At 42.7% G+C, this 26786-nt stretch overlaps 3 protein-coding genes across 5 annotated transcripts in view; 1 reads left to right on the top strand and 2 right to left on the bottom strand.

The window, feature by feature from the left end:
* Positions 1–499: 499 nt before the first annotated feature.
* On the bottom strand, positions 500–6060 carry LOC134214886 (uncharacterized). Of its 2 annotated transcripts, XM_062694163.1 has the most exons (5): positions 5313–6060; positions 4866–5221; positions 4545–4805; positions 2581–2896; positions 500–2512 (listed from the first exon to the last, which is right to left on the bottom strand). In XM_062694163.1, the coding sequence occupies exons 1-3, from the start codon at positions 5505–5507 to the stop codon at positions 4778–4780; spliced, it is 579 nt and encodes a 192-aa protein (XP_062550147.1). In that variant the 5' UTR covers positions 5508–6060; the 3' UTR covers positions 500–2512; positions 2581–2896; positions 4545–4777. The 2 variants fall into 2 exon arrangements, with proteins under 2 accessions (XP_062550147.1, XP_062550148.1); XM_062694164.1 differs by lacking the exons at positions 500–2512; positions 2581–2896 and adding an exon at positions 3681–3757.
* A 3132-nt stretch (positions 6061–9192) lies between these two features.
* On the top strand, positions 9193–10451 carry LOC134210606 (B9 domain-containing protein 1). The gene has a single exon (XM_062686728.1). It carries the CDS (start codon positions 9625–9627, stop codon positions 10261–10263), a length of 639 nt encoding a protein of 212 aa, XP_062542712.1. The 5' UTR covers positions 9193–9624; the 3' UTR covers positions 10264–10451.
* A 225-nt stretch (positions 10452–10676) lies between these two features.
* The window catches only part of LOC134210605 (molybdenum cofactor biosynthesis protein 1), a 50570-nt gene continuing 34460 nt past the window's right edge, over positions 10677–26786 (bottom strand). The window contains exon 4 of one of the 2 annotated variants that reach the window (XM_062686727.1): positions 10677–11497. In XM_062686727.1, the coding sequence (XP_062542711.1) occupies positions 10851–11497 (647 nt within the window). In that variant the 3' untranslated portion in view covers positions 10677–10850. The remainder of the gene's footprint in view (positions 11498–26786) is intronic. The other variant, XR_009978840.1, reaches the window with a different exon arrangement.

Below are 26786 nucleotides of genomic sequence, written 5' to 3'. Positions count from 1 at the left end.
AGTGCCAGTCTAGGCAATTTCGGATTGGGAATTGTCTCGACTTCCTGGGCATAAAAGTATTACCATCTTAGCCTTATAATATACGAATGTAAAAATGGTAACCTGGCTTAGAAACCTCACAGTTAATAACTGTGGATGTGCTTAATGAACACTAAGCTGCGAGGCATCTCTGCCCCAGTGTGGGGATGTAATGCTAATAAGAAGTTGAATGGTTGGTTGGTTGATTGGTAGCTTGCTTGAATGGTTGAATAATTGGGTGGTTGGTTGGTTGATTTGTTAGTTGGTTGAATGGTTGGTTGGTAGCTTGCTTGAATGCCTAATTGTTTTATTGGTTGGTTAGTTAATTGGTAGCTTGCTTAAATGGTTGATTTATTGGTTGCTTGACCAACCATGCAAACAACCTACCAATCCACCAGCCTGTCAACCAACCAATGAAACAACAAACTAATCAAACAACCTACTAATCAATCAAGTAACCCAATCAACTTTTCAAGCAACCAACATGAAAACCATTCAAGCAAACAACAAAACAATCAATCAACCATTCAAGCAAGCTACCAATAAACTAAATTAGGCAACCATCCTATCAAGCATCTTACCAATCAACCAAGCAACCAATCATTCAACCATTCAAGCAAGCTACCAATCAACCAACCAATAAATCAGCAACCAATCAACCAATCAAGTAACTAACCAACCAATTAGTCAACCAACCTATCAACAACTAACCAATCAAGCAAACAATCATTCAAACCCACTTCCAATCAATCAAGCAACCATTAACCAATCAAGCAACTAACGAATCAACAAATCAAACAAGCTACCAATCAACCAACTAACTTATCAAGCAAATAATCATTTCACCAACTAACAAATCAATCAATCAATCAACCAACTAACCATTCAAGCAACCAACAAAACAACTAATCAACTAACCAGCCGACCAAACAATCAATCAAATAACCCACCAATTAAGCAACCAATTAATCAAGCAGCCAATCAATTAACCAACTAACAAATCAAGCAACCAATCAAGGAACTCACCATTGTACCATTCAAGCAAGCTACGATCAATCAAGCAACCAACCAACTAATAAAGCAATCAAGCAAATTAGCAATCAATTAGGCAACAAACCAATCAATTAATTTATCGAGCTGAGTCGATTGATGTATTATGTGGATTTCCGGATATCCTATTAAAAGTTCGTTTTTAAGTGATCCTAAGATATGTATTCGTAATAATTAAGGGCCCTCCTTAGCCGTGCGGTAAGACTCGCGGCTACAAAGCAAGACCATGCTGAGGGTGGCTGGGTTCGGAAGCAATTCTCGTCCAAATATTTTATATTGTACGGGAAAACTTGCAAAATATGACCTGAACCTCCAACCGGTCACTCCGCCGACAAAAGGGATTACGATCATCGTCGCCTTCTATCAGATTTGTGTGTTTTTCTACCGAATTTGATTTGTAAAACATCTTCGTTAATAATTGTATACTTTTTCCGCCTCTTGGTTGATTATTTCAAAGAAAATCCGAATACAGTAAAACGGTCCAGGTAAATCTGAGTATCACTGCCCGAAAAAACCTTAAAGAAGTTCATTGACTTGCCTTATGAAATTTGGCCAAAATAATATTGATTGAAAATCATAAGGTTGCCTTATGCAACTGGATGAACCTGAATGAATTATGCCCATAATGTAAAGGCTCCCCCAGACCTAAGCGATTTCATCGCCGCGACGGCGACAACTAGTCGCCGCGATTCTATCGTTGGGTCGCTGCAGGCAATTTTCTATCTACGCTTCCATACCAATGGCGACAGAATCGCGGTCGCCAAGCGATAGAATCGCGTCGCGACTGTCGCGTCGCGTGTGTTTGGGGGAACCTTAAACATATGTTTGTCTTCGTGTTGCTTTAAAATTTCCATTGATTTACCTTATGAAATTTCTAAGCCTGCTTTATGAAATACTTGTTTAAAAGGTATGTAAATAGTTTTGTTCTATTCAAATCAAAATTAAAATTTGAACTAAGAAATGGAAAAATTTTGGAACCGTTTTGTAATTATTTAAGTCTTTATTCGGACCACATAATTTATTTTCAGGGATCTAAAAAGCTTTCTCCTTCCTTTCTCCTTTCCTACAGTTAACTGTAATGGAGTAGTGGGCTAATAATCTTGTAACCCTACGCGCGGGAATGTGAACACCCGAACAGGAACATGAAATCGGGTACCGTCGTTACGGTTATTAGGTAAATCGTCATACTTCGTTACGGTCGCTCGTGTAACATATAAAATGACATCCAGTCACCAATAAATATTCCAAACTGATGTTGGCAAGAGTGACTTCGTGGTAATCTTGAACAAATTCATTGCCCGATTCCCTTGACATCGAAAGCAACTGTGACGAGTTGTCGTATTAAATAATTGCTTACAGCTCGATGCTGTCTTTGAATTCTCGCTGTCGTTCACAAGAGCTGTCTTGGCCACTATGGTCTACAGTAGTTCCGGAAGTAACTTGACTGCAATATATACGTAAAACAAGATAACTTTTGCCTTACGCATTTCAATATACGATTGCTGATAGTACCTTTGTGAATTACGTAAGTTTAGTGATGTCAACTACATTGTGTGCGCTCGTCTGTGCCCATCGGGATCGGAGTAGTCGTTTTGTGATGATGTCGCAAATTTCTCACGTAAACGGCTTGGATCTGCACCGCTTCGAATGACTGCGTTCTTTATCCACCAGGACTTACACTGGCAATTCAGCGCCGCCATCCCCTCCTGGATGTACTGGTATCAGTGGATCTCCAGTGTGAATACTTTGGCGGAGACATCGCAAATCCAGCTGGCACTTAGACCGTGTATGGGTTTCTCGAACATTTTAGTAATGGCACGTACCGAGGCTGAAACAAGTCAAAAGAACTTGAATTAAATTTGAACAAATAAATATTGATTTACATTGAAAACTTTTGATCGTAAGAGACAGCAAATGGTTGTCTGGTACAAATGGTGGGGCCATTTGACAATACCCTTTTACGGTGCCCAACGGTTACTGCTCGGTGGTTTATCAAGAATCAAACAAGTTAGTTGAGTATAAAGCGTTTGGGACGGAATAGGAGGTACTACAAAATGCTTCTTTACCCTACATTATTCCTTTCTACGTTTCTAACATACTTACGAACGATCGCATTCCTTGCAGGCGTACGTCTCCTTCTTCAGCGCTGGTTTACATTATATGTGCTGTTTCGAGTTGAAGCCTTCAACAATTATTCCTTTGAGAAGCGGTTACCGCACACATCTCACCGGAACGGAGAGCAAAACCCAGCAGTTTGTGGACCTAGTTAAACATGGCATCTATTAAGTCACACAAATCGCAGTTTAGCAGGACAGGCCCAGTCAGTCTAGTCGATTTGACTGATTTTACTGTGCTTATGTGATGGGTCAGTTTGGCTTTCTGAAAACTCCAGATGGTTTAGTATTTTATGCACTTGTGGCGTACAATGTTCTTCAGTTCTGTCGTTGCATGCCAGTTGAGATGGCCAGGCAGGAACGATTCCGTATTAACAGAGGCCCCTGACACGGATGACAGCATGTATGATGCTGCTCTTCCTATGTATGATGCTGTATGATGAATGTTCTAGGAGCAGTTTGTAGTACAAATACAAACGGCGGAGATGCTGATATCCAGGGAGTGCAACAGGAGCGTTCTCAATTCCGCATTAAGCTCCACTATCAGCTGTTTCGGATTCTCCCAAGTAATTCGACTGCAATAGATAAGAAAAAAACATTTTAGTACCTAATCAACATACTGAACACTACGGTTTTAGTTATAAACATACTGATAACAAAGCTATAGGTTCTTAAAATTAGAAGCAAACGAACCATAAAGAACATCCCTTATAGTAGGTCATAGCTCGTCATAGCTTATATGCCATAACGGCCCTTCTATGCACAATAGTCCTATGTCCTTTGTTTTATGTTTAAATAATGCAAACTCAGAAGTGTATGAATATTAGTATTTATTATATTATTATGTATATGTATACGTATTGGCATCAAGTTACTCTTTATCATATGATATCACTTCTTACAAACGAGGCATGATAATATCTATCTACTTAACGTTTGACCAGGTTTGACCCATCTAATATTCTGTGTTATCTATGCTTATTAGATTCCAAAACAACCTGATTTCTTCAGACCCATTCGATTAAAAAAAACCGGACCAATTGACTCGAGTTTGCACTTTTTGATCATGAGGTTATTATACATAAAAGTGTTTTAAAATCATATGTACCGTCGTTAGGGGTGACAATGGGTCAAATGGGGGTAAGAATGGGTAACTGTTTCAACTACTAAGAATGCTTGTAGAACAGGTTGAATATATCTGTGGGAGAGAAAACTAAAATATAAGAGACCTTTTTGAACGATTTTGTAATCCGACCTCCAGGCTGTCGGTACGAGCGATGACCCATTCTCACCCCCAGACCCATTGTCACCCCCATGAGGGTATTGAATATATAATTAAATTATTACAAATAACGGTCTCACCTTAACAATCAGAGATTTTGCGTGCCGGAGTTTCCGTCGTGATTTTTCCGTTAGATGATTTTAACGTCCGTTTTCGAGAACGACAAGTTCTGTCTGTTCTTGTGGACAAACTTAGCACAGTGGAGGCCGTATTAGTTTTCTTTACGGGATACTTTTAGAGGGCGCAAAAGCAGGTATCCGGGTTCATGACGTATAACGGTGCTTTTGGCTTTTACTGTAGATTCGTTTTTTTTTCATGTTGTGCGCTTGATTGAATTAGGCCTGGAACGAAATTAAATTAGATTAGAATCGAAATTATTTCAGTAGGTTGTAAACACGCACTGGGCAAACAGTTTGTAAAAAGATAATGGCGGTGCGAGTAATTTTTGGCAGAATGAACGTTCGTACGTTTTTGGCAGAATGAACAATCCACCTACACCATACACACAGGCGCTTCCGCTGTCGTTGCTGGTGGGGGCAGGGTTCTCCGCCGATTGTCGTTCGTGATACTCCTGGAAGCAGGGCGCAATGCACAAGTTCGTATGGCACTCGGGACAGTGGTACTTGGTTTTCCGTCGCAGTATCCTCCTTGTGTTCCAGCAGAAATTGCAACCCAGCGCGGGACCCTCCCGTACCACCGGACAGTGGCTAGACCGTTGGCTGTCCAGGCCGTGTATTTCCTTCGATCGGCTGCTCATCTGTATGAGAAGATAGATCAATTCACTGTAAATACTGGCATTTAAGTACAAAACAAAGGTAAATTTTGATTCAGGAAATGTTAACACTTACCAAAGGAGATGAAGCAGACTGCGACAATTCGTCGCCTTTTATGCGAATTGAACTGTTGATGAACTCAGGTCGGCAAGTAGCGCTGCGGCGGTGGAGCTGGTGGTGCTGGTTCTGGTGATCGTTGTGATAGGTGCTTGTACTGGCAACCGCACTTCCCGATAAATGGTGCTGGCGCTGCTGTTGGAGCGATTCCATATCGGAAACGAGAACAACCTTTGGACTCGATGTGCGATCGGTTTTCAGGTGGATTTGTCGGATTTGTGGAATTGGGGGTACGGGTGTCGACGGTTCATCGTCCGAATCGGTTTTCAGAGAGGAGGACGGCGTTAGATAGTGGGTGGACCCACTACTACTGGTGACCAGGGTCAACGGAGTTGAGCTTTGTGTGGTGGGTATGACGAAATAGCCTGAAACGCCTTGACAACAATGGGTGGGAGTGTTGTTTCACATGTTCTTGCAAGATATGGCTGCTGAGATACGGTGAGATGATGTTCGCCGTGTTAACGATCCGCGGGTGCTGATCGCGTTTCCGGTGGAGACGATACGGCCGGCGATGTTGGAATGATCGGTTCGGAAATTTGCCTTTCAAAATGATGGTGCGCCGGAATCGTCAATAAGTTTTGCGGGTACATGTTCGTTACATCTAGCGTGTCCAAGTCGGACCCGTACTGCTGACCGGACGAGGATGAGTCACTTCCATTCTTTATCCGCTGCTGGTGGATCAGTAGACGACCTCGTTTAAATAAATAAAAAAAAAACAACCGAAAAAGTTGTTGATGTGCGGCACGCGAGGGAAAAACAGAAAAACATAAACAAAAATGAAAATGACAACTGTTGTCAAACTGACGTGGTTCGAATTGAGGGGCTTCTCAATGGTCGAGTGATTGTAATAATTGTAATCCGTCACTCCCCAGGGGTATATAGTGGTGCCCGGAAAAATGGCCACCCCTCCGTCTATGTATTCGTCAATGGGCAACTTTCCCAACTTCGGAAGTAGTGCGCTGGATTCCCCTAAAGATGCGCTAAACAACGCATCAATTAGTTTGACAGATAAAATTTTGGAAGAAAGTTCGGTTTGGAAGTCCCGACTTCCGAATTTTAAGTTGGTGCTACGCCGACAACGAAAATATTTTTTTTTTTAAATTTCATGTGGAGAACCATCGGGTGTACCCATCGGTCCAAACGGTGTTGCAGCCGCAACCATGGTTCTGAGGTGGGATACGATTTAAGGTTATCGACGAATTCATACACTGCCGCTAACCGCAAGTCGAGCACATCTGTATATGGAGCCCCATATACAGATGTGCTCGACTTGCGGTTAGCGGCAGTACAGGGGTTAGACAAAAAGGTTGAGATAGGCAAAATTTTGCCGAAATTCAAATCAGCATAACTTTGCGTAGAATAATCCGATTTTGGTAAAACCCTGACCATCGGACAGTTCTCCAAATGTATTTTCAATGTAGATTCTATGTTCATCGTCTTGGGAAAACATGAAATTTGACACCCAAATATGCATCGTTCCAGATGGTTCCAAAACCGGCCCCTCCTCGAAGATTCGGGGAACCTGCTGTAATTTAAGGTGATTATACAATGAAGCCCGTAGTGAATTTCAAATCCACCACTCGTTTGTCTGCATACATTTCCAAAAGCCCAAATCTGGCTTAATAGTTTTCGTACAGTGCCGAAACTCAAATTATGATTGTTCAGCAAAACTAAGCAAACGATCAACCATTATTTCAGCTCCATACCCGTTATAGTTCTTTCATCTCGTGCTCTTGAAAAATATATTGGAAAAGCACGTGGTTTACAAAATGGCCGATTTCTGGCTTTATTGTATAATCATCTTAAGCAGCTCTGTGAAGCTAATTAAGCGTGAAATGTACTCTTAAAGGAACTTTTGGTTACTTGGGGTGGCAGTGGACACTATCACCCTGGAAATGTTTCTGTAATCATCGTCTCGCAAAGCCATGAAATTAAATACCCATATTCGCATTATATCACTTGGCGACAGCGATTCTGTCGCCGTTGGTATGGAAGCGTAAATAGATCATTGCCTGCAGCGACCCAACGATAAAATCGCGGCGACTAGTTGTCGCCGTCGCAGCGATGAAATCGCTTAGGTCTGGGGAAGCCTTTATTCCGATATGTTTTTACGGAAATGGCCATATCTCTGCATAATATTTTAAAAGGATTTTTGATCTACTGCCAGCAATCGTCGGCATATTAGTTCTATTTTCTGGAGAAAGCATAAAATATGATAAAAGTAAATATCACATACATAAAATGACCAGTAAAAGAAAAATTGCAATTTAAACACATCCCCAGGAAAACCCCAACATCTCCGGTGGCCAAGGGCCAAACTGAGGTTTACTAGAAGAGTGTCTGCATCCGATGGTCCCGGTTTTATCAAAATTGAATAATTCTATGCAAAGTTAGGCTGAGTTAATAAATTTCGACAAAATTCTGTCTATCTCAACCTTTTTGTCTAACCCCTGTTTAGTGCTGCCTTATACCGCATAGTTGTTCCATCTTTGCTGGGTTTCCTATTCATAAGGAACATTTATGCGATTACAGGCAGTGTATATCTAGGAACACTCATTAAGTGCGATAATGACGTTAGCCGTGAGGTGAAAAGAATTGTAGACCATAATACAAGATCTTGACTTAACCTCACTTATTTGACAGTTCACAGAGCTTGTTTACAGGGTGTTAGAATTAAAATCGATTAGCTGAAAATAAAAATCCGTAATTTTCGTTCAAAATCATTTTGATCCAAATATTCTAGTTATATGCTTTGATTCCTACCATAAATCAATCACAGAAGACATCAATATTCTGAATTAATCACAAAACAGTTTTTCCGGAAGCAGCTCATAACTAATTCCTTGTAAACAAGCTCTGTGAACTGTCAACCTACGTCATCATGCACTGGTCAATTGTGGCTGTCTTGCAGCGACTTTCTATACGGTTGGCGAATTCTTGTCGTGTTTGAGCGGGAAATACTGCACTCAATGCTTGGCGTAATGGCAAAAGGTGAATAGCGCAAACGCATGAATCACGAGTTTGTACCAAGTGTACAATAATGCCAACATCAGTAGGCTGATAAAATATGGCACATTACAGTGGGCTGGGCATGATATTTAGCAGAGAAGCTGGCAGAAGACGTCGGCTCCGGTGCAAGCTTTGGGGCAGACCTCGCACTCGCTGGCTGTGTGCAATCGAGGGAGATGCGCGTGCGGCCGGCCCAAGAACGAGCGAGCTGGGATATGACATTACATTCGGTATTGCTCCGGACAAGACAAGAGTGTACGAGCATCATCGGTATAGGTAGAAAATCACACTTTCAACACAGTTTTAGGTTTAAGTCCAACCCTGTACTTTAAACCGTTTTAATGAAATTGCTTTTGAACTTTTTGAAAAGAGTTTTATCAATATCATCTTTCCATTTCTTCTTCATGTAACTTTTAAATGCCAATAATTGATTTCAAACTGCAACGAGGTTGATCAAAACCTAAAGGATTCGTAGTGGTTGCGAAGCGTATTGGAAGTAGATGAGGAGATTTCTGCGGTAAGACGCGCGGCTACAAAGCAAGACCATGCTGAGGGTGGCTGGGTTCGATTCCCGGTGCCGGTCTAGGCAATTTTCGGATTGGAAATCGACTTCCCTGGGCCTAAAAGTTTCATCGTGCTAGACTCATCATATACGAATGCAAAAATGGTAACCTAGGCTTAGAAAGCTCGCAGTTAATAACTGTGGAATTCCTCAATGAACACTAAGCTGCGAGGCGGCTCTGTCCCAGTGTGGGGATGTAATGCCAATAAGAAGAAGAAGAAGGAGATTTCTTATAATCCTATTTCGGCCTTCGGACAGACGATATAATATTTTGGTTTGATATTTATTTTTATTAAAGTATTTACAACTATGTTTATATGGTTTTTGTGTAAATTATGATTCATGATATAGCATCTTAAATCTACGAGTTAATATTGATAGAAGGGAGGCGAAAACAATGGAAAACCAACGCCTCACAGCTGCAAGCATACCTTTTTATATACATTTTAAAAACTATGTATTTATATTAAATTTAATGACAAAAAATGAATCCAATCTATCGGGTCGCACATAATATATCAAAGAAAGAAAGCACGTGGCTGTAGTTAAAATACTTGCATGCAAGTCAGTTTAGTTCGCTCTCCATCCAACCCACCGGTAACCAAGAGCAACGAGAGTAGCAAACGATAGCTTTGTTAAGTTTTCTGCGGAATAACTTTTCCAAGTTTAAATTTTCTTAAAAAGAATTAAATTCTACAAATGATGATGAAAGAATCAGCCAGACGTGGTAACGGTGCCAGTGGTGCCGGCACGGATGGTACCGGTGAAAACAGTGAAAGTTTCTTCCATTTGGCCGTTTCCGGCCAGCTGGAGTCGGCCTACTTCCCGATGGGACCCGACAGCGGCAGTCTGTTCTGTCGGTATGATATCGTTGCCGGGCCGGACTGGGAGCTTGTGTCCGGCATGCGTTCGGGCATAACCCAGAGTGCGAAACCGGATGGCGACTATCGGTCGGTGGTGTTCAATATGCCGCTGGAGTTTACAATGAAGTCAACCAACCCGCACGGCTGGCCGCAGATCGTGTTCAGCATGTACGGGAATAATCTGTGGAATGTGGAAACCAATCGGGGCTACGCCAGGATCCACTGCCCACTGATGGGAACGAGGCGAACCGTACGGGCGCCACTTTTTGTGCCGAAGTATAGCAACATATGGTCGGCGGCCATGAGCTGGCTCACCGGAGTCAATCCGGAAATGCGAGACTCGAAGATTTTGGCAGATGGTTCGAAGCATAAGGGACTGGCCACGGAGAGCTACGGGGAGCTGGTGGTTAGTTTGCAAGCGATTTCGAGAGGATGTAACAAAATGGCTCTTGATTGGGGTCAATCATATGACTGAATTTGAATAAGAAGATTTTTTGCTTTTAAATCATAGATTGTAACTCTAATGTAAGTAAAATTGTTCGAACAGCAGACAAACAGTCGTAACACATAGGGGGAAAGACGGCTTTGGCAGGTTTTGTTCTATTATTGGCAGGGGTTTTTTGTCGAGCGAATTTTATGAAATTTGGCCACAATATTCTTTGATATGCAAAGAATGTTTAGGCCAAATTTGAGCCTAGTCAGTCATAAAAAACGCCCCTGCCAATAATAGAACAAAACCTGCCAAAGCCGTCATTCCCCCTATCATATTTTGAAATTCGGATGCATCATTTGGACATTCGGTCAATGCGAATTGATCGAGAATTGAGAAGTGGTTTGAAGTGGTTTCTGACTTGATTGAGTTTTTTTTTGTCGAAAAAAGCCGCCATGTTACTTTCTCTTGGTTTTTGTTTGTTATGATTATTAGATACGAATTATTAGTTATTAATTGTTACGAATATTTGTCTGTGTACCAAGTCTTAGCCGAAATAAAAATGAGAATAATTCAATTCAAAGGCACATAGTTGAAAAGTAGTAAGAATTGAAAAGAAAGGGACACTGGGTTCAAATGTGGGTTGGAACGAATTCCTCGCGGGTTGTGATGGGATCAGTCTTGTAACGCTTCACGACGATCGGTGGGTCGTCGTTCTTCACTTCCACCCGAGGTTTGTTGGCCAGCTTGTAGTAGTCGCTCTTGCCGCCCGTCTTTTCCACCAGCATAATATTCTTAATCAAAATTTCATGCGAAACGGACTTGCACATGTCGTACACGGTCAGCGCTGCGATCGAGGCAGCCGTTAACGCTTCCATTTCGACCCCGGTTTTGCCGTCGCACTTCACCTTGGTCAGAATGTTGACCTCGTGGGTGCAAGCATTCAGGCTCGCTTCCACCTTGATCGAGGACAGAGGTATGTTGTGGCACAGGGGAACCAGATCGGATGTCTTCTTGGCGGCGACAATTCCCGCCATCTGGGCAATCGACAGCACATCGCCCTTCTTCAGATCGTTGTTTTCGATCAGCGACGAGATCAGGGGCCCCACATAAATGGTGGCCTGCGCCTTGGCTTCCCGCTTGGTCGAATGCTTGTCGTGTACGTCGACCATCGTTGCCTTGCCGGTGCGTTCGTCCACGTGGGTCAGAGAGGAAAAGTTACGCACACCCATTGCGGATAAGTGAGTGCGGGAAGCTGATGAGGTGAATGGTGATGAGGCTGAAATGAGAGGAATTTATGAAAATTCATTAGAATTGATGTTTGCGTTTCTATTTTGAAAGACAGAAAAATAGAATGAAACATGTGCGGCCTATGACCTATCATATTCAATTTGATTCATTTGCATTGAGAATGGATATTGTCAGATTTTTTGGATGTTTTGCAGACACGCTTTCAATTTTTACAAATAGGTACGTGCACAAAACTCGATTGTCTGTTCATTCCAGGACACTTCAGGCTTTGTGGAGGAATTAAATAGAATTGCGTTGTTCAATTGTATGAACTTGGTGTAGGTGTAAATTTCGCATTATTCAACAACAATATTTTTCAGAATGTTTATTGTTCTGATCATTAGCAAACAGATGATACATTTTTTATGCAAATTAAATTAACAGGAACATTATCTGAAAATTATCTAACTTGTGACAATTTATGGTTAAATAACAATTAGCACTCGTTCACTCGTTCACTCTGGGGACAGCATGGACGATGTCCAAGGGCTTGACGATCCCTCCCCAGGCCATGTGCGAGTTGTAATGCCGTTGTGTAATGTTGATGTGGTGGGGTTAAACTTCTATGAAAAGCTGCATGTATCCGCAAGTAGGCTCCGCCAAAGCGACCGTGTGTCGCTCAAAGTGCACAAGCCCAAGCCCTGGTGTTAGTTGGGACGCTAAACAGACCTGACACGACGGTCCTCCGACGAGACAGGAGGTTTGCGTAGGCCCAATAAGCCGCCTTTAAAAACAACCATAGAAGATAATACGACTCGATACAATCGGCAACGACCTAGGCGACGAATAAAGGATCACGGTTGGAAGCTTGGAACATGGAACTGTAAGTCGCTTGGCTTAGCAGGTTGCGACAGGATAATCTACGATGAATTACATCCCCGCAACTTTGACGTCGTGGCGCTGCAGGAAATTTGCTGGACAGGACAGAAAAGCGGGTATAGAGCGGCTACCTTCTACCAAAGCTGTGGCACCACCAACGAATTGGGAATCAGCTTCATTGTGCTGGGCAAAATGCCAACGCGTGATTGGGTAGTAGCCAAACAACGCAAGGATGTGCAAGCTGAGGATAAAAGGCCGTTTCTTCAACTATAGCATCATCAACGTGCACTGCCCACACGAAGGGAGACCCGACGACGAGAAAGAAGCGTTCTATGCACAGCTGAAGCAGACATACGATGGATGCCCACTGCGGGACGTCAAAATCGTCATCGGCGACATTAACGCTCAAGTAGGAAGGGAGGAAATGTATAGACCGGTCATTGGACCGGATAGTCTGCATACCGTATCGAACGACAACGGCCAACGATGCATAAACTTTGCGGCCTCCCGCAGAATGGTAGTCCGAAGCACTTTCTTCCCCCGCAAGAATATCCACAAGGCCACATGGAAATCACCAGATCAAGAAACGGAAAACCAAATCGACCACGTTCTAATCGACGGTAAATTCTTCTCCGACATCACGAACGTACGCACTTACCGCAGTGCGAATATTGAATCCGACCACTACCTCGTTGTCAACTCAATGCTGTCGTAGATAAAATTCCGAACAGTGATATCAAGATCTGTTTGGGCGACTTCAATGCGAAGATCGGATCCGACAACTCGAACCATGAGCGCATTATGGGACGCCATGGTCTCGGAGAAATGAGCGAAAAAGGAGAGCTGTTCGCTTAGTAATAACGACATGGTGATCGGGGGATCGCTCTTCCCTCATCGACCGGTTCACAAGGTCACGTGGGTCTCCCCTGACGGCTTTACAGAAAATCAAATCGACCACATCTGCATCAGCCGAAAATGGAAACGGAGCCTTCTTGATGTACGGAATAAACGTAGTGCCGATATCGCGTCTGATCATCACCTCCTCATCGGCAAAATAGGCCGGCATTGCGCCGATTCGACGACAGGAGGAGAGAGTTGGACGACGGTTCACAACACGCCGACTGGAAGATGCCACTGTGAAACGGTCCTTCGTTGAAGAACTGGAGACGCGTGCTGCAGATATTCCGGAAGGTGGCAGTGTGGAAGACCAATGGACCGCCATCAAGAATGACTTCATCGCCACCAGCGAGAACAATCCCCAGTGAAGGGTGCTTGGTGGCCTTGTGTCACTGCTTCTGCCTCATAAGCAGGAGATTAAGGGTTTGATCCCTGGCCCTTTCCAATTTCCTATTAGATAATTTCGTTAATCATATAACTCAATCTCTTTGCAAATCAAATTCTCATTGCTAGCAAGTATGATTCTAAATATAGAATTGTTAAAAAAAAAGCTGCCTGTTACTTAGTAGCAGTAAATAAAATGTAAAAATAGATTGGTATTCATTTGTACCCGCATACGAACGCTATATACGGTCGCTATGCTCGTGCAGGCCTCATACAAGTAAGAATGTGTGAGGTTGATGTGCGGGTAGCGATGGTGTGGTAGACGTGTGCGTGATATTAGAATCCAATAGCATTCAAATTCTAATTGTAAAAAATGAATCCCATTAGAATTCACTTTAATACTTTCTCATTACTCTAATACTTCTAATTCTCATTCATATATTCCTATCCCATAGATCGCATCACTTACCAAAGTGAATCCAGATAATATATCCCTTCGTACTAACACAATATCCTATCCTAAGACTATCGTGGAGATGCAGAGGTATACTCGGTCTCTAGTAGCAACGAGAGTTGAACTAATAATCCTTCCTTCCCTTGATGACCGTAAGGACGTGGCCGGCGCCGTAATTGACTTAGTAAAATGCATTGAATTTCCGAAATTTGCACATTGAGAATGATAGCTAAACCCAAGCTCCATTCAATTGGTTCCCTGTGCAATTTCGCAAGTTCTAGTCAATCACGGAGTAGCAACTACGAATTCTACGGTTATCCTGCTCATGCTCATGCTCACCAGCGAGAACAATCCCCAGAGACAACAATGGTTCACCGATGACACCTGGAGGAAGATAGAGGAGCGAAGAGAAGCCAAAGCCGCGAAAGAGCGATCGAAAACCAGAGGAGCCAAAGTCTTAGCCCGCCAACGATACGCGGCTCTTGAGAAGGAAGTTAAACGCTCATGTCGACGGGACAAGCGAGCGTCGGCAGACTCTCTGGCCGACGAAGGAGAGAGAGCCGCCGCAACCGGGGACATTCACCTCCTCTACGATATCTCACGACGCTTAAGAGGGGCATAGATGAATGCAACGATGCCTGTGAAAGACGCGAATGATCAGTTATTTACCGACCCAACTGACCAGCTGACGGTCGCTCGCCAACGGACAAAATCTTTACTGTACGGCAAATCCTTCAAAAATGCCGTGAATACCAGGTCCCAACGCATCATCTGTTCGTTGATTTCAAGGCGGCATACGACAGTATAGACCGCGTAGAGTTATGGAAAATTATGGACGAGAACAGCTTCCCTGGGAAGCTTACCAGACTGATCAAAGCAACGGTGGATGGTGTTTAAAAACTGTGTGAAGATTTCGGGCGAACACTCCAGTTCGTTCGAATCGCGCCGGGGACATAGACAAGGTGATCGACTTTCGTGCCTGTTATTCAACATTGCGCTAGAAGGTGTCATGCGGAGAGCCGGGTGTAACAGCCGGGGTACGATTTTCAACAGATCCAGTCAATTTATTTGCTTCGCGGATGACATGGACATTGTCGGCCGAACATTTGCAAAGTTGGCAGAACTGTACACCCGCCTGAAACGTGAAGCAACAAAAGTTGGACTGGTGGTGAATGCGTCAAAGCCAAGTACATGCTTGTGGGCGGAACAGAGCGCGACAGGGCCCGCCTGGGAAGCAGTGTTACGATAGACGGGGATACCTTCGAGGTGGTCGAGGAATTCGTCTACCTCGGATCCTTGCTAACGGCTGATAACAATCCCAGACAACCAGAATGCATGCATAACAGAATTGGTTTTCTGTTATGCGATGCCTATGCGCACAAATTTCATCGCTTATCAGTCGCGAAAACGTTTTTTACGTACAAAAGTGGAGGCGATATATGTGTATTTCTTACCCGACATTATGCGGTGGTGTATACGATGTGCACGATTTTTAAGCGAGTTATTTTGTTATTCATTGCGATGTAGTTTGTGATAATAAACTCCTTTTGACAGATAATCCGATTTAACTTGAGTTTGTTTGTAGGAATATGCGATGTCAACAAATGAAGCTGGAATGAACTCGTAAAATAGCCTACTATGCGGGAAAATTTATAATTAACCTTTTGTCTGTGCTCTGGGGTCAATATGACCCCAGGCCACTTTGAGTGGCTGCCATTTTTTTAGTTTTCAACCGATTCTCCTAATTTTTGGTAGTTTGGCAAAACTCGCCGAGATCTGTCTCCTAGGTGCAAATTCGCTTGAAAAATCTTGAAAATATGCGCTACAGTGTCCTTTTTTCAAAAAACTTACGTTGTCTGTGCTCTGGGGTCAAATTGACCCCAAATTGAAATTGCTATCACTATTTTAATGTTTGGCCAATTTCGGATTTTTGGGGCTGTTTCGAAAGATAATTTAATCATCTTTCAGGTCGTTACCAAAGATTGACTATAGGTGGGCGGGTACATCGCGGGGAGGGATTTTCGTAAAAAAAAGGGTGCAAAAACAGTGATTTTTCATGCCTATTCTATCTGAAAATCCTACCCATTTTGAACTACATTTTTTCAAAAAGGTTATGCAGGAAGGCGTCTGCTTTGACATGAGGTATTGATTAGCTTAGCGCTTGGTCGCTAGGTGGCGGTATATTTGAATTCATTATTTTAGACTACTCAAGTAACTCCGATATATGGAATTTTCCTCATTGTAAATATTCTTATCGCACAATTTTGAAATTTATAAAGATGACGTCTGTAACAAAGTTCGTCTGGTGGGAATAGACTGTCATGTGAGGGAATAAATAATAAGGATATTTACAAATAGGCGGCGCTAGTGTACTTGCAATATTCTTGCATATATGAAATATTGCTTTAGCTTGAGATCCCTCATACCTACACCCAAGTTGTATTCGGCAACATTTTTCAGGATGTCTAGTACTACAAAGCGGTGCTCAATATAATGAGCACTTCTTCCCATTTTTTAATTTGTGCGATAAGAATATTTACACTGAGGAGAATTCTATATATCGGAACATCTTGAGTAGTCTAAAATAATGAATTCAAATATACCACTACCTGGCGGCCGAGTTCTAAACTTATCAACGCCTCATGCCAAAGCACATGCCTTCCTGCATAGCCTTTTTAAAAAGTTGCAGTTCAAAATGGGTAGGATTTTCGGATATAAGTAAAATAATCATGAAAAATCACTGTTTTTGTACCCTTGTTCACTAAAACCCCTCCCCGCGATGAACCCGCCCACATATAGTCAATCTTTGGTAACGATCTGAAAGATGATTAAATTATCTTTCGAAACAGCCCCAAAAATCAAAAATTGGCCTAACATTAAAAAAGTTATAGCAATTTCAATTTGGGGTCAATTTGACCCCAGAGCACAGACAACGTAAGTTTTTTTGAGCACAGACAGAAGGTTAAACTGATAAGCTTCGCACCATAATGCGAGTTCGATGAAATTTGTATCGGTAAACGATTTGAATCATGCTATCTTATGCGATGTGTGGTTGTCTGGGATGTCAGTCGTGAAATACGAAGGCGCATCATCTGTGGAAGTCGGGCATACTACGGGCTCCAGAAGAAACTGCGGTCAAAAAAGATTCGCCACCGCACCAAATGTGTCATGTACAAGACGCTTATAAGACCGGTTGTCCTCTACGGACATGAAACATGGACAATGCTCGAGGAGGACTTGCAAGCACTAGGAGTATTCGAGAGACGGGTGCTTAGGACCATCTTTGGCGGTGTGCAGGAAGACGATGTGTGGCGGCAAAGAATGAATTACGAGCTCGTCCAGCTCTACGGCGAACCCAGTATCCAGAAGGTAGCTAAAGCCGGAAGGGTACGATGGGCAGGGCATGTTGCAAGAATGCCGTACAGCAACCCTGCAAAGATGGTGTTCGCTTCCGATCCGGCAGGTACGAGACGACGTGGAGCGCAGCGAGCGAGATGGGCAGACCAGGTGCAGAACGACTTGGCGAGCGTGGGGCGTATCCGAGGATGGAGAGATGCGGCCTCGAACCGTGTATTGTGGCGTCAAATTGTTGATTCAGTGTTATCTGTTTAGATGTAGACTAAATAAATGAATAAATGAACTGACCAGCTGAAACGCTGGCTCGAGCACTTCGAACAACTTTTTCAAGTGCCAGCCAGGGCATCACCACCTCGGCATGATCTGCCTAGGATCCGACGTATAACACGCGTCAATACCGAAGCTCCATCACTGCTAGAGATTCAAACAGCCATTCAAAGCATGAAATCGAATAAAGCCCCAGGGGTCGATCGCATATCAGCCGAGATGCTCAAAGCTGACCCCATGACATCCGCTCAACTACTGCATCGTTTATTTCGTAATATCTGGGACACTGCAACTTTCCCGGTCGACTGGATACAGGGTATCTTAGTGAGGTTACCCAAAAAGGGTGACCTGACTGTATGCGATAACTGGCGAGGCATTATGTTGCTGTGTACCGTTCTCAAAGTTCTATGCAAAGTAATCCTAGCCCGGATTCAGGAGAAGATCGATGCTACTCTCCGGCGGCAGCAGGCAGGATTCCGTGCCGGATTGTCACGCTCCGTATCATTCTGGAGCAGGTCAACGAATTCTCGGTATTCATTGACTACGAAAAAGCTTTCGACCGTCTCAATCACGAGAATATGTGGGGCGCCCTGAGACGCAAGGGAGTTCCTGAGAAAATCATCGGCCTCATCGAAGCACAGTACGAGGCCTTTCCGTGTAGAGTGCTGCACAATGGGGTCCTGTCCGACCCTATCCGGGTCGGAGCTGGTGTGAGGCAAGGATGTATTCTATCTTCGTTGACCGTGAACCAAACCGCGGGCGGTTATGGCAGTCTATAACCATGGGACACCTAAACGACTTCGAATTGGCTGATGACGTTGCACTCCTCGCGCAACGGCGCTCTGATATGCAGAGTAAGCTCAACGACCTTGCCGAGCGCTCCTCCTCGGCAGGTTTAGTCATCAACGTCAACAAAACCAAATCGTTGGATGTAAACACGGTGACTCCTTCCAGTTTCACAGTAGCCGAGCAACCAGTGGAGAATGTTGAAAGCTTCCAATATCTTGGTAGCCAAATGGCGTCAGACGGCGGTACCAAGATCGATCTAGGCGCACGGATCAAGAAAGCAAGGGCTGCCTTTGCGAGTTTAAGAAATATCTGGAAAAACAGGCAGATAAGTGAACGCACCAAAATACGAATTTTCAACTCCAACGTGAAATCTGTGCTGTTATACGCTAGCGAAACATGGTGTGTATCAGTGGAGAACACTCAACGGCTGCAGGTGTTCAGTAACAGATGCCTGCGGTATATAATTCGGGCCTGGTGGCCTCCCAACTGGATCTCAAACAACGAGCTCCATCGTCGTTGTCATCAGAGGCTGATAGCAACAAAAATTCGGGATCGGAAGTGGGGTTGGGTCGGCCACATTCTATGAAGGGGCGGAAACGAAATCTGTAAACAAGCATTAGACTTGAACCCAGCGGGATATCGTAGCAGAGGCTCTTGACGGCGAAGCCTCAATAAAGAAATAAAAGAAGTCGACCGAAATCTAACCTGGCAACAGGTTAAAGCGATAGCTGGGCAACGCTCCGGATGGAGATCTTTCAAGTCAGCCCTTTCCACCACCGGAGGTGTACAGAATCCATAAGTAAGTAAAAAATGTCACATGTCATTTGAATGACATTTTGCCTCCCACGCATCTGGTTACATATTTACAGCAATTTTTTTTCAGACAAAGTTGGAGGCACATTTAAGCGCTATAAGTTCGCCATACTTCATGAAGTGATATCTTGCACTGGTTCGGGGTCTTACATAAGGGTGAAACGCAGTGCGTTCTGGCGTACAGGAACAAGGGCATTGCATTAATTCAAAGTGCGATAATGCACGATCTGAACGGAAGCAAGTCACATCTACTCGCACGCAGGGGTCGGCAATGATCCGATTTCGTCTGAGATCCCGATCGTGTATCCGGACGGGGCGGGGTAGCCACAAGTTTTCCGAGGATCGATCCTCGAACTTCCGGAACAGTATTCGCTTTGGCCAGGTATTGGTTTATAATGCCATTTCGCGGAACTCTGGATCGATTCCGATTTTGTAGGAGATAAAGATGGTTGTGAGGGGGTTGCCGGAAACCACCAGGTACTCTAGACGGAGTCGATGTCGAGATGCGTTTCGAGAGTTGCGCGATCTGTTGTCATCGAATAGCCAGTTGCTTTTTGATCTCATATAAATAATCTTCACAAATGGCTTGTTGAGCTTTGTAGGCGTCCTCGGTTAAGGTCTGAGGGAAGCTCTCTCGCGGTAGAGCGCTATTTTCGTACTAAAATGTCTATAACTCGGAATTGGGAACGAATTTCGCTTATCCCAACTGACAATCTCTTTGAAATTTATCAAGGAATGTTCCTACAAAATTTCATGGACCTACTGTTTCCCAAATTTGAATTAAGCTCTAAATACTGAACTATTGTAGAACTGAAATTTTCGCTTCTCAGTACCTCTCTCCGATGATTTGAGGCACAAAGTAACCGAATTTCGCAAAATCCAACTGACAAAAGTTTTGAATTTTTCCAACGATCATTTTGATGTAATAAAAAGTATATGTCACCGCAATAAATTTTGAAGGAAGCTTTTTACTTCAACCAAGTTTTTTAAATTCACTACAGAAGTTACCATTTCGGGAGAGCAGCCAACAGCATGTTTTCTTGCGGCGCACGGCAGGAAAGGAGCGATGAGAGCGGTAAAAAGACCGTCAACTTTGTATCTAGCGTGACACTAGAAAAAAGCGTATTCCTATTTGTGAACACGAGCATTGAGATTCTCACGTCCGAATGTGTGAGTGGCGATAAAAGGAAAACAAACACTCCTAGATGGTGCTACTCAGCAAAGTTTGGGTAAAAATGAATAATAGACTCCTTCGCAACCATTGTGATGACTCGATCAATTTTGAGGTTATGAGCAGAAGGAAAACAAACATGTATTTACACATGCCGAGTTGCACATCAGTGTGCGAGCGTTAAACATCACTCATCTCTATACCAAATATATAAATTGAAATCAAATATAGGTATGGGATCAGATAAACAATTGAAATAAATAAGACAATAAATTAATGATTTTGTGTGTGTTACTTCTACGTGAAGTTAAACGATTTACAATGATATGGAAATGCTAATATCATCTTCCAGACTTAGACGCACATGTTCATGATAGAATTAGAGGCGAAAGTATAGAATTGATAGTTCCGTTAGGATACGGCAGGCATAAAGAATGTTTTTATAAAAGTCGATTTGAAAGCGAGCGGAGGGCAATATATTTGCGATAGCACATATCGCGACCTTCCTTCTGCCAACCTCCCGTATGAAGGGGAGGAAGAATATCAGTTTGGAAGCTGATATATCTCCACTGGCAAAAGGAAGGTGGTTTGATTTGCTCATATGGACGCAATGAGAAAACAGAACTATGCAATAAAAATCCTATTCGACTAAATGCTGATGTCATATTAGAAATTTGGAGACAGCACTCGTCGATAGAAAATCCTTCCGCACGCGATGGCATTCCCCGAGAATCCCTTCGGAAGTTCCCCAGAATTCTTTTGGAAGTTCCCCCCGGGAATTCCTCTGGAAGTTCCCCCGGGAATTCCTCTGGAATTTCCCCCCGAGAATGCCACCGGAAGTTCCCCCGGGAATTCCACCGGAAGTTCCCCCGGGAATCCCTCCGCAAGTTCCCCCGTGAATCCCTCCCTAAGTTCCCCCGGGAATCCCTCCGGAAGTTCCCCCGGGAATCCCTCCGGAAGTTCCCCCGGGAATTCCTCCGGATTTTCCCCTCGGGAATTCCTCCGGAAGTTCCCCCGGGAATCCCTCCGGAAGTTCCCCTGGGAATCCCTCCGGAAGTTCCCCCGGGAATTCCTCCGGAAGTTGCCACGGGAATTCCTCCGGAAGTTGCCCCGGGAATTCCTTCAAAAGTTTCTCTGAAAACTTCCAGAGGAATTCCCGGAGGAACTTCCAGAGGAATTTCCGGAGGAACTTTAAGAGGAATTTCCGAAGGAACTTTAAGAGGAATTTCCGGAGAAACTTCCGAAAAAATTCTTCGGGAACTTCCGAAGGAATTCCTGGAGGAACTTCTGAAGGATATTCTGGAGGAACTTGCGAAGGAATTCCTGGAGGAATTTCCGAAGGAATACCTGGAGGAACTTCCGAAGGAATTCTTGGAGGAACTTCCGAAGGAATTCCTGGAGGAACTTTCAAAGGAATTCCTGGAGGAACTTCCGAAGGAATTCCTGGAGGAACTTCCGAAGGAATTGCTGGAGGAACTTCCGAAGGAATTGCTGGAGTTACTTCCGAAGAAATTTCTGGAGGAATTTCCGAAGGAATTTCTAGAGGAACTTCCGAAGGAATTCTTGGAGGAACTTCCGAAGGAATTCCTGGAGGAACTTCCTAAGGAATTCCTTGAAGAATTTCTGAAGGAATTCCTGGAGGAACTTCTGAAGGAATTCCTGGAGGAAGTTCCGAATGAATTCCTGGAGGAACTTCAGAAGGAATTCCTAGAGGAACTTTCGAAGACAATTCCTGAAGGAACTTCCGGAGGAATTGCTTGAGGAACTTCCGAACGAATCTCCGGAGGAACTTCCGAACGAATCCCTGGAGGAACTTTCGAAGGAATTCTTGGAGGAATTTCCGAAGGAATACTTGGAGGAACTTCCGAAGGAATTCCTGGAGGAACTTTCAAAGGAATTCCTAGAGGAACTTTCGAAGACAATTCCTGAAGGAACTTCCGGAGGAATTGCTTGAGGACCTTCCGAACGAATCTCCGGAGGAACTTCCGAACGAATCCCTGGAGGAACTTCCGAAGGAATTTCTGGAGGAACTTACTTTATTTTTCTTCTTAGTCTTACTTGTCTTATTTGACTTATTTGTCTTATTTGTCTTACTTACACCACCACCACTGTTATCACCCAAATACTTTTCAAAGCTTGTGTGGAAACCTTTTACAGAAATCCTCTCACGATATTTTCTAATGTTGTTCTAGAAACGGCTCATGTTTTCATTCTCCAAAACCAGCTGGAGTTTGTTTATTTTGATTTCCTCATAGACGAATCCAAGTAAAATAAGAAGAAGACACACGACGGTGTTAACTTTGACAGATCCTACAGCACAGCATAGGAAGATCATTTTAAAATGCTTATAATAAATTCTAGACAAATTTTAATTAAAATCTGATTAATGTAGGGTACGGAAAAAGTTCTGAATTACATATTCGGAAGCTTATCTCAATTTTTTGAATATTTTCCAAAAATGTATTTATCATACAGTTCGGAACTTTTTCCGTATCATACTTCAATCAGATTTTAATTACATTTTGTCTAGAATTTATTATAAGCATTTTAAAATGATCTTCCTATGCTGTGCTGTAGGATCTGTCAAAGATAACACCGTCGTGTGTCTTCTTCTTATTTTTACTTGGATTCGTCTATTGCGTGATTGGTCGGCACTGCTGCTGTTCTCTCGCCGAACCACTGCATGAGTGATATATTTCTTCCCCATTGTTGCCAATTCCTTTTGTTCTCTGTTTACGGCAAATTCTCAAGCAATTGTAAACTGCATAATGATGAAATAATTTTGGCGACACTGACAGCGTCATTCTGGCACGCTGAATTCAAGACAAAATTTTCAAAACGACTTATCTGCTTTTGTAAACAAAGATTCAAACGACGATTTGACGAATCTGATAGCTCTCCCACGCAAACCAACACCATCAACAAGTAGCGGAAACCTTGACCTACTAATTGGTGGTGTTGGTTTGCGTGGGAGAGCTATCAGATTCGTCAAATCGTCGTTTGAATCTTTGTTTACAAAAGCAGATAAGTCGTTTTGAAAATTTTGTCTTGAATTGGGCAATTTTCTCTCTCGCAGACCCCACACGAGGCATATATTGACAATACTTTTTTCGTCAAACTTTTCATCAAACTTTTCTTCAATATTTTCACTGATTAGCCGGCATGGCCGTAGCTGAAGAAAAACTCATTTTTTCTTGAACTAATACGAATCAAATAGCGGTATAACGCACAAAACACGCACACACTCAACCGTCATCGACTCCTGTGGGCAAACTGCGGGGGGAGATGAGGGGAAATATTGAAAGGAATATCAAACTTTTCTGATTTCCCTCAATATTTACTTCAATATTTTGGGTTCGCCCTCACACCATCAATCTTTTTCTTCAATAATCAAGAGTTTGTCAAACTTTTTCCGTCGTGTGGGGTCTGCTTCAGAGTGCTACCACGTGCTTTTTTAACGGAAAACCCTTCCCTCAGACTTTAAGCCGTACACTTAAGGTAAAACACCTTTTTGCAAAAAGCCGACATATTTTCTGTGGGGTTTGAGTAAGTCACCATCAGCGTGCGATTATACATTAACACCTCAGCGTATCGATCAGTGCGCAGCAAGCCATGACTCGGCCTCTTCTGGTTAGACCTCGGTGGCGTGCACACGCACCCACAGAGAGCTGCTGTCATAACAATTCGCTCCGGCCATTTGGGGCCACACATTTTGGCGATCCTGCCAGGTTATTTGTTGGATCCCAGCTGATATGGAAACGAATGACAGCTGATAGCTATCAATGATTGTATCCAGTCATCAATGATGGGAAATGATCAATGAGAATAAATTACTCAGGTGTGAATGAATACGACGCAAGCGTTTTAGTGGATGTTGGAAAATGTAGTCAAAAATAGTATAGTAACATAATTGCATCGCTTCTTATGGGAGCATGTTCGAAGAATGTTGTTGCAATGATTTCCTCACTTTTGTCGTATCTATTCTCATTGATGTATTCGAAAATGCACAAACAGACATTACACATAGAAGTTTTCTATATGTGTAAAACAAAAGTTCAATATGTTATGCAGTCATTTTTTCCTGTTGTGCATACTAATCAGTTTCATACATTTTAGGCATTGTGGTTTCATGCTCACGCTCGGGGACCGTATCGTCATGCTGGACGTATCCACTATCGCATGGAATATTTGGCAAGAACCTCTGGGGAACGCGTAATAAAACGGCGCCGTGTAGAAGAAACATATACTGATCCACTTGCAATCGAAGGCTCGAGTGAGTCTCATTCCAAAATTGAACTTCCTTCTAACATCGACGAATTAGTAAGTATAAAGATACAAATAAAACTATGACGTATTTGTAATATTGGTTATTTTTGTTCACAGATACTTGAGTTGCAATACATCGTACCCAATCCAACCAGTAAGAGCCGCGTAATTGAGTTGTGGAAGACAACCTTTTCTAAGCGACAGGAATTTCGGGAGTCCGGTGATTTCCTACATTATTTACAGCATTTCCCCGTTACCGCAGCTTACAATCACTCTAAATAATCATCACGTCATATTCACGTGAAAAATCACGTAACTGAACTGTCTTGAACAAACGACGATTGTTACGTGACGTTAGTAATGCTCACCTGAAATTCACGTAACTTTTATTAAAAATCTTGGTGAATATGTTTGTATGTACTCGTAAACAACTTAAGTGAGATTGTGTTAGTGTGATTGCAGCTTCGGCATTTACGGAAAACCAGCATTGTAAACAATCTTCACGTCAGATTTACCTGAAAACAAACGTGTTTATCATCCACCATACTTTTCACGTGGAAGTGACTTGACAATCACGTAAGAATGAATGATACATAACCTAAACATAGTTAGGCTTCGCAGAGGTAAGGGATATTTTAGGTGCAACTAGGCGAGAATTTTCCGAACCTGCAGTTCCCTCCTTGGAAAAAATATCAACGGAAACGTCTCATGAAATTTAGAAGATTCGTAGAAAAGTGATTTGGAAGAAGTTTAAGCTACATGAAGTCTAGAACTACAGTTTTTCGGTAGCGTTAGCATAAAATTTTTATTTCAGATTTTAACGTCCAAGGATGGACTACTTTTTGATTGGTTCAACATCGGAAATAGCAGCAATTTTTGAGAAAGAATCTAGTTTCAAAATTTCTGTCCAAATCTGATAAATTTCATTCGACATTCGTTGATTTGTTCTCCAACAGTGTTTTAGCGATAACTCCGAAGCGCAATTGCCGAATGACAGCATTCCTTGTCTAATATTAAGACATCATTTTACATCAAATGCATTTCAACGCATCAGCAACGCGAAGAGGTTTCCTATTTACGGCTGCTGGCAGTTACTAACTTATTTTGCATTCATTTAAAACAAAACAATTTTGTAATATATTTCAAAGCATACCTGATATCATGTAGCTTTCATTAAAAGTTCACGTAACCGGTACGTAGAATTCACGTAAGGTTCACCTGATCAAACACGTAACTACTTTCAAACTTCACGTCATTAGTACTGGAAAATCCAGTCAGATTCACTTGATAAATCACGTAACTCACCTAAGCTAAGTTTTGTTCAGGTTACATGCCATTCAGGTCACTCTTACGTGAAAAGTGTGGTGGATGAGAACCACATTTGTTTTCAGGTAAACATGACGTGAAGATTTTTCAGAGTGATGGAGAATTCTCGCTTAATTTTTCAAAAGGACCTAAGTAACTTTTTTTTCATAAATTAATTTGAATACTGCAATCAATAGCTTTCATGTTGTTCTGTTGATTGCGCTATTCAAATTAATTCATGAAAAAATGTTACTTAGGTCCTTTTGAAAAGTTAAGCGAGAATTGGTAAGTGTGTCCATGCTATATAATGTCAACAATGTACTTATGCAAACTATTTTCAGAACACATCCGATTTTTGCGTCTTGAACCCAACGGCGTCATCCTTCGTCAATGGGTGGAACAAGCTTGAAGGCAGCATTTTGTCTGCTCATCCGGCATTATTCAGAGAGATAACTAATGGTAAATTCTAAAAGTTTATATGGCCTCAAAAAGATTTTAACTCGGATTTTATTTTAAAATGTTTTTTATTAGATTTTGCACGTGCTCTTGCCATTATCAGGCACAAAAATCCGTCGCGCGGCTCAAAACGATTGAGAAACAATGAGCCTGTGTTGGACAACCCGTTAACCGGTGTGGTGAAATGGATACAGGTGAGAATGACCAACGAGAAAATTGACTGTATGCTGACCAATTCTAATTAAGGTGATTATACAATCAGGCCATGTGGTGAATTTCAAATTCACCACACGGGTTTCT

The sequence above is a fragment of the Armigeres subalbatus genome, chromosome 2, assembly GCF_024139115.2.
Source record: "Armigeres subalbatus isolate Guangzhou_Male chromosome 2, GZ_Asu_2, whole genome shotgun sequence".
NCBI classification, from domain to species: domain Eukaryota; kingdom Metazoa; phylum Arthropoda; class Insecta; order Diptera; family Culicidae; genus Armigeres; species Armigeres subalbatus.
Note: the sequence above shows the minus strand (reverse complement) of the source record. Positions and strands in the feature narration are given on the sequence as shown.